Genomic DNA, 8,657 nt, shown 5'->3' with positions numbered 1-8,657 from the left:
TAGCAGATAGCTAACAGTAGATCCTTGAAATAAAGACCATGGAATCCGTAGTATCAAAAAAATCCTAACGATACTCATACCTAACTGTGACAAAGTCTGTTTCTCCTTTGATATGTTCAAGTCTCCTCAGCTGTTAGTTTGGTCGGTAAATGTCAGGTTTGAATCAATTCAGATCCATCCTTAGCCCTGGGATCAGTAATTGTTCTGGCTGCATCCAATAATAAAAGAAATGTGAACTTGTGACACAGTCCTTCCACACGGAGTGTCATCACAATGAGGCAGTGAATGAAGAGTTTTCCTCTCCAGGATTCAGCGATGAGGAGGTTCAACGGTGGCTCGCCATCTCCTTTGTCAGAATCCAAGGTCCAAGGCTCTTCAGGAGGTCTCAAAAAGGTAGCCTGAAATACAAAAGTGTTATTGCGTTCAGTCCCAAAGTTTCAGTTATCTATGGCCATAGTAAATAACCACATCATCAAGATACAAAATAATGCTACTTTCACATAATAGCAATAACTGTAAGAACAGTACAGCGTGTTCTTCTAGCATCAATCATGAATTATGATTTTTAACCAATAAAATGTACATATATGTCTATATGGTCATTAAGTTCTTACACACCTTAATTATTCATAATACACGTAACATTTAGGGGTGCATACAAGATTCTCTCCCTATGGATCAATTAATACTGTTGGGAACATAACAAGAACACCCTGGCTTAAACACCATTTTGCAATAGTGCAAAAGTAATGCACAATGCAAAATATAAAGTAATGTACTAAATTACAGTTATCCTTTCTGGTCAGAAAACAGTTATAGTTAGTTATAAAAAGCTGTCCTTAATCTCCAAATCAATGTCCTCAAAAGGACCGCTTCAGTTAATCTTCAGTAAACATACTGTACATAGGCCTACACCATTCATTTACCGTGAACACTACCATCAGTAAGAAACAGACCCGTAAAGTACAGCGACGAAGTAACGTTACCCACTTAAAAATAATGCAGAACTTTGATTTGAACAGCTTTTAATATCTTACATAAGTACGATTTAAAAAGGTGCAGCTCACAGTCTGCTCCAGGTTTGCTCTTGTTTTTTCTCCCTCAACGTAATGTTAGTGTTGAACGTGCTCCTGAGAAGGGGGCGGGACTTAACAAACTTCCACCCAACAGGTTACTTAAGTAGGCTACAGGAGTACAAATTCAAGGTACTTGTATTTAACTTGAGTATTTCCTTTTCATGCAACTTTAAGCTTCTACTTCACCACATCTCAGAGGCAAATATTGTACTTTTTACTTCACTGGGCTACATATCTGACAGCTTTAGTTGCTATTTTCCGTACACCTTGCTGTCTAGTGAAAAGCTTACTGAAGATAAAATCATTTTCTCAACTGGGTTACACTTGCTTCAGAAGTTGGTACACTGGATATTGTTTGTGTCTACAAAGCTGATGTAATCTGAAGCTCCATGGATTAGTTTGATAATGAAATAACCTCAGGTATTAATGTCTGAAGTTTTCTCACGGGTTCGGGTAAGTTAACAGGCAAGTTAGAGAACTTGGTGTCCCTGTGTAATTCCAAGGAAGTGTTTCTTGGTGCCTCTCGGCTCTGTAAACTCTCTACTGCCATGGAAACATACTAACATGCACAACATTAGACTCTCAGAGCTGGGCGATGACACAAATCTCACAAAATGGCAGCTATTCGGGTTGGGGTGGCGATCTCCTCAGATTGTCGTCCATTGACAGATGGATGGATGCCCAAAACAACATTGTGTCTGATGATCGAAGTTGGATTTGAACAGTTGTATTCAAGGATCTAAAAACATTCAATCCAGATAACAAATATATATTTTTTTTCTTACGATTTTAAACTGACGTATTAGATATAGATGGAATACATTTGATCAGCTGTTTTTATTCCAATATCTTGTAACTCTGAATACATAAAAGCAGATTACTTTTGATATTCAATATTTTTCATACAAACCACCACCTGAAATCTGTTGGTAAAAAGGCAACTGTACGCTCTGTACACACATTAATGAAACACTTTTCATCATATTGCACCTTGTGTGCAAACACTGGGTTCAGACCCCTTTTGGATGGTAGGCTGTTTAAAATTCAACCATTTTATCACTTTCAACAGTGTAACCTAATGATTTGTTGTTCAGCCACAAAGATCAAAAAGCTGCATTCATAAGCATGGATTTAATGAGAAAGCAAATGAATCCCACACACCAAATGTGATTTTCAGGATTCAGGCTTATTTCAGTTTAATAGCACAACGCACACTTTACAAACCCACTAATTACAACAATGTTTCTGAGATATGTCTATCTATTCTCTCCGCAGTGCCACACTGCACATGTTTATGTCACAAGTAAAGCTTTGGATGTTTTGACTCCTTTAATAAATATAACACACTGTCGTTTTGAACAGATACAAGGACATTATCATGTGTTCATTCATGTATTTGTTAACAAGTGTAACTCCTCGAATGATTTACGAATATTTATTTACCTGATAATTTATTCTCTACAGCAGCTGAGGTAATTCCATATGCCTATGAAAGCCACACGATGCAGCTGAGAAGTTCTGGGAGGAAGAGGACCTTGAGTTGAGATTTGTATTGGATTTTCTATTTTCACAAGGTCATGAATTGGCCTTCAAGCTCCACATGTCTTTGTGACTTTAGAAACCTATCTGTGAATGGCGTGTAAATGTGTACAGTTCATAAATGTTTTTAATATTTGTAACAGTTGTGTAATCATATAAATAGGATTAAAGATATGTCATATTCTGTTATCAGGCATTCATATAGCAGTTATGGATGCTTTAGGAGGAGTTGTTGATTACATTTTAAATTTTTATTACATTTATGTAATTTATTTCCAGTTTTCTGGAAAGAATTTGGTACGAAAAATGTGGGAAACTAAGTTAGTTGTGTTGAGCTTAAACGCTGTCCTTGATCTTCAGAGTAATTCCCTCGAAAGAGCTGCTAAGCTAAATATACATGCATCATTAATTTATTGTTAGAAGCTTTGATCTTCCTACATGTTGAATTGTACGCTTTAGACTTTTTACATGTTTGCTTTTTTAGCTGCTCTGACTAAAAATATTTAACTTAACAATGAATTCAAATTATTTGGAAGAGTCCTGATTGCTATTAATATCCCGGTGTCTTTAGCAAACGATACTATTTACACCCAGGGTGCCTATAGCATGTCAGAGGTAAGCACCCAGGTGTCCGTAGCCAACAATGCTATTTGCGCCTGACCCGGCAATATTAGATACTGTATTTGTATGTAACCTACTGTAGGCTATGTATATTTTTTTCTAAACCTAATCAAGTCGTTTTGTTGCCTGAACATAACCAAACTGCGACTGAAAACTGAAGTCAGCTAAGTGTAAAAATACCATTCTGGAAGGACTCAATCCCCTTTCTCCTGGGTGATAGTCGTATGTATGACCCATTGAATAGATAGCTAACCTTTCTGCTCGCTATCTATTACTCAATTAAGTTGCACAGTCAACTTGGCCAGGTGTAAATAGCAGAATAGCTACGGTGTGACTATTCTCATCTGGGCGTAAATAGACATTTCAGCTAATTAAACACCTGCACATCTGCTAAACTATCTACAACTATAGTCCTAAATAACAAGTTATGTCTAGGACAACAGAATTTACAGACCCAAGAAATACTTCCAAATTTCTTCATAAAACTTTACAACTATTACAGTTTAATTCTTTACTCAAAGTCGCTTTAAGCCGCTGTGGGTGCCAAATGATGTAACTCTTTGCAAGTCAGTTGGTTGTTATTGATCTTTTGTTTTATGGGGAGCCTAAAGTGACATAAGGACAGAGGTGATTTTGTCAAATATTATATATTATGTGATGTATATATTATATTCTCACAGGACACTTTGGAGGACTTGTTGATTTAATGCAGCGTGACAAAACAACCAAGACCCAATTACCAATGATGATCACTGTCTTCTGAGGAACACCACAGGATTGTGGAGCTTTACATTTTTACTGACAGATTGTCAGCCCACCTGTGCAATGCGGTTATGAGTCACTCATTACAGTAAAACCCAGCAGAGCCAGAGTAGACTGGGAGGTCTGGGAACTAGAAAAAAAAACGTACAGTATGCTCAAGGGCATTTTCAGTTCTATACTTCTATATTACAGTCTGGGAAATCCTGAGAAACTATATTTTATGGATTTGTTCCTGGATGAGAGAGAGTTAGAACTACTTGTGTTTCTTATCAGCAGTATTAACACAGACAATTAGTTGACGTAAAGCTACAAATAAGCTGGAAGCTATTTTATGGGAAATTAAAGAAATGTAAGATTTTGGCAAATTACGCAGGGACAGCTAATTACAACTTCTACTACCACATGTGCGTGCGTAATGGCTGGGCGCGCACACACGCAGCACATCATTGCGGAGAACCGCTGTTGTCAGACGCATTACTCGGAGTGGGAGTGGGGGCTATGGACGATCTATCGAGAGATTCGCCTCTCAGACTGGAGCAGCCTTCTCTAAAACATATACTTTTGTCTCATCCACGAGCTTCGAGTCTACCTGAAAATGAGAGGCATACACAGCGATCGGTGATCTCTGTGTTTCTCGGTTGTTAGCAAAATAAGCTTTAGACTTAATACGGACTGTTTTTTTTTTGTTCTCGTGGATGTCTCACTTGGATATGGCACATATCTGGATCCAATAAGAGAATTTCACAGCGTCAGAGGCGTCTGCGGCGGGGAGAGACCAGTGGAGGGACTCGGAAACTTGTGTGGTGCAGGAGACGGTCTCTCTTTTCGAATCGGTGCTGCCACAGCTGTCTCAGCGAGAAAGGGAGAGGGAGAGAGAGAACCATGTTGAACTCCCTCATACTGATGCTCAGCTGGACTGTGATCTCTGGGGTGGCGAGAGCTCAGAATGACACGGAGCCTATTGTCCTGGAGGGGAAATGTCTCGTGGTCTGCGACTCTAACCCGACCACGGATTGGAAGGCTTCCTCCTCTCCGCTTGGCATCTCCGTGCGCGCCGCCAACTCCAAGGTGGCTTTCTCTGCAGTCCGGAGCAACAACCACGAACCGTCGGAGATGAGCAACAAAACGAGAATAATCTACTTCGACCAGGTTAAGACGATTTGTATGAACAATAATGTAAAAAAAGAAAAGTGCTTAACTTAGAAATTCACCCTACCCATGATTTCCGATCAGTCAAAACCGGGTCTAATTTTGTCCTTTTTTTTTTTAATGATAAATCTGCATCCTTTTAGCTCAGTGGTGTGTTGCAGAACATTAAAGTGTCATTGCAGTTAAGTGTAGCTGCACCCCGGTGGTTAGTTTGAGAGTAGTTGTAGTTGGCATGTGGATTCCGTACAAGCGCACATCAAACGCAGGCAGGTTTGAAAGTGACTGGATCATGTTTGAGAGCGGGCGTCCCGCAGAGCCTGCACACGCATTCATCAGTTTGCCTCAAGCTACCCCATCACGAGCGCGCGCGCGCGCTAGTACACGCGCGCACACCCTCACCTAATAACCCCCACACACCTCTGCAAAATAAATAAATAACATGAAATGAAGCAACACGATTAGTCACAGCGGTGGGCAGAGTAACCATATCACTCAACTGATCCTCTGCCCTCTCATTTGAATTACATAACATTATCTTTTGCTGTCAACACACTGCAAGTGATCTGATTGGTGTGGATCACGTCCGTGCTGTTGCTATGAAAGCAACACTTGTCAAAGGTCGTGGCTGAGGCTGAAGTGGTGTTTTTTAAGAGGTGAGCTCCAAGTGTTTGAGGCTCAGAAGGTACAGACTGGAGCTCTTGCTGCCTTCATCACTCATGACCCAAAGAAGTTCATTTTTGTTTTGCTATAAATACTGCACGTCTGATATGACTGTAGGGTGCTTGAAGCCTCTTAGCGATACTCATGAGGCAGCATTACATGTTGTGCTGACTGACATATTCGGGGTGGTTTGTTTCAGGAAGAAAAAAAAGATTTATTTATCAACACTCCAATATTCATTAGGTTATTGTCACATGCAAATGCAGTATTGAGGAAGTGTCTGATCCTTTTCAGGCACTGTGTTCGTAACAGTGCAAAGAGTGGAAGGGAAATCCTGATTTTGCTCCACACTGGAATTTGTTTATCAAAAATGTCATCAAGCATATTTTTGGTTTCTAAGTAGGAAAGTTCAATGCTGGGTCGAGCCAGAAAGGTTGATTTGAATATTATTTGAAGCTTTGCATTCAGTTTGTGTCTGAGCAGGAACGAGCCTACAGTAGCCACAACAGCTCCTGTGGTGCATTGACATATTTAATCCTAAAGCTCCATTGAAGTAAAAGCCATTGTTAAAATGCTGGCTATATAAACACCTTTGTCATAATGTGTTTTCTTCTTCTTCTCTCATAGGTTCTTGTGAATATAGGGAACTACTTCACATTTGAATCAGTATTTTTGTCCCCAAGAAAAGGAATCTACAGTTTTAACTTCCATGTCATTAAAGTGTACCAGAGCCAAACCATACAGGTATTATTTTTGTTTATTTAACAGAGCTGTGCAAATTATTTGGTTGTAAACATGTTTTATTATTAGAGTGGGACAATATGTCTTCTTTAGGGACAGTAAGAGAATGTTTGGTGTGGGGAGCGGAGGTTGAACCATATGTTTTAAATAAAAAAAAAAGAAAAGAAATTTTAACCCTCACCATAGAAACAAACTCTTCCTCAATATCTCAAAGTAATACAACAGTATTGATTTGATTCAACTTTAAAACTATCACAGGCAAAGCATAAACAATCTAACCTCAACATTAACTTCTAATATGATTAATGTTTGTGGTGGAATAATGATTTTCATAATTTTTGTATTTGTTTTCTTGTTTATGATTATTTCGCCAAGGGCAAATTGAAGTAGTGACATCTTTTAAGTCACTTCTCACTTCTCAAAAAAACAAGTGAGAAGCTTCTCCTGTGTGCCAAGGGTGCAGGAGAACTATACGGGGGCCGATAGCCCTATCGAGAGACAATGCTTGGTTTGTCCGTTCTGGGCTACCGTAGCAATATGGCAGCCGGCTATGTGGAAGAGGACCCGCTCTGTATATAGATATAAGATGTTACGTATGAGACGTAAACTACGCAAAAACACATCTTCAAAACCATTCCTTTTCCTTTCCCATTGCTAATTGTTATTTCTGTTGTCCAGGTGAACTTGATGTTGAATGGGAAACCAGTCATCTCTGCCTTTGCGGGTGACAAAGATGTAACTCGTGAGGCGGCCACCAATGGAGTGCTGCTCTATCTAGAAAAAGAGGACAAAGTCTACTTAAAGCTGGAGAAGGGAAACCTAGTTGGTGGATGGCAATACTCAACATTTTCTGGCTTTCTTGTGTTCCCTTTGTAAAAAAGAAAAGAAAATAATGTGTCGTCACTGTATAATCAAAACATTTGCTGCTGCGTCCGTTGGATCTTGCCAAGTTGTTGAGAAAGTGGATCTGAACAGAGAGAGGAAATATGACTTTGGAAATCATTCACATTCACTGGATGTGCTGAATCCCCGTCAAGATGAAAGAGACTTGAAATGTTCCCTATCGCTACTGTATGTTCCTGTCACTCAAGCAGCCCCAGAGAGAAAACGCTACAACATCCCAAAAGTACTTTTTAAACTTTGACTTTACTGAATATATTTAGCATACTGATTTTTATCCTGGCAACTGTTGCATTCGAGTATATCTGCCTTTTGGTTGTAAACTGTAAATGCTTGTGTGACTTGTGTGACTTGTTGGGGGGGGGGGGGGGGGGGGGGGGGGGGGTCTTCTCTGGAGCTAATTGTTCCCGGTAAAAAGGTGATCAAATGAGAGGGATTATGGTGATGTCACCTTGATGGAACAAATTCATTTAAAAGAAAGAAGGTCAATGCTTATTGAAAATGTGTTTTTAGTGAAAGGCATCGATGGATTATTGAGTAAGCCTGCCGGCCACAGGGGCCTCCTGACCCCTTTGGCCCCGGGGCTGCAATGTCACTGAAACACTCCAAACTACTTCAAAAGACTGTAGAAAGTTGAAAAATTAACCACAAATGACTACAGACACACAAAACAACTACAAATAGATGCAAAACAACCACAAGGCTACACAAAAATGACTACAAAAAGATGCAAAAAAACTACACAAACAAGCTAAATGACCATAAAGAGGCACCAAACCCCCACAAATTGATGCTACAAAGAGACACAAAACGACTACAAACTACTGACCGCTGTGGTCTGCTCTTTCAGTATGGGGGTCTTACTCATAGGTCGGAGGGATCAGGAACCTTTTACATGTCGGTGCCCAGGGGCCCATTGTGTTAATAATCCATCCATGATCAGAGTTCAGATGTGATCATATTTCTGATCATTTAGGCTGCTGGTATTTATACGTTGCTTTTGACTAATTATAGTGGTCAGTTTACTTTGCCTGTCAACAGTCTTTCAGCAATAACATTGATAAACCTCCAATTTGTTTTGCCAAATACATTTTGGGGGAAAAGTAATTCTTGCCTGAATTATGATAAGTGGCAAAGTTACATTCAGTGACTTTTTTTTGTAGCGGACTGTGACTCTGAAGACTTGGGTTAGCATCCCGAGTCTCACGT

At 39.7% G+C, this 8,657-nt stretch overlaps 1 protein-coding gene across 1 annotated transcript; it reads left to right on the top strand.

The window, feature by feature from the left end:
* Window positions 1-4,880: 4,880 nt before the first annotated feature.
* On the top strand, window positions 4,881-7,424 carry cbln4 (cerebellin 4 precursor; the record flags this gene model as incomplete). Its single annotated transcript, XM_079182382.1, has 3 exons — window positions 4,881-5,147; window positions 6,435-6,551; window positions 7,227-7,424. The coding sequence occupies 3 exons, from the start codon at window positions 4,881-4,883 to the stop codon at window positions 7,422-7,424; spliced, it is 582 nt and encodes a 193-aa protein (XP_079038508.1).
* Between the last annotated feature and the right edge of the window lie 1,233 nt (window positions 7,425-8,657).

Source organism: Pholis gunnellus (assembly GCF_910591455.1).
Source record: "Pholis gunnellus genome assembly, chromosome: 2".
Classification (NCBI taxonomy): Eukaryota; Metazoa; Chordata; class Actinopteri; order Perciformes; family Pholidae; genus Pholis; species Pholis gunnellus.
This window is presented reverse-complemented; position numbering and strand designations above follow the sequence as displayed.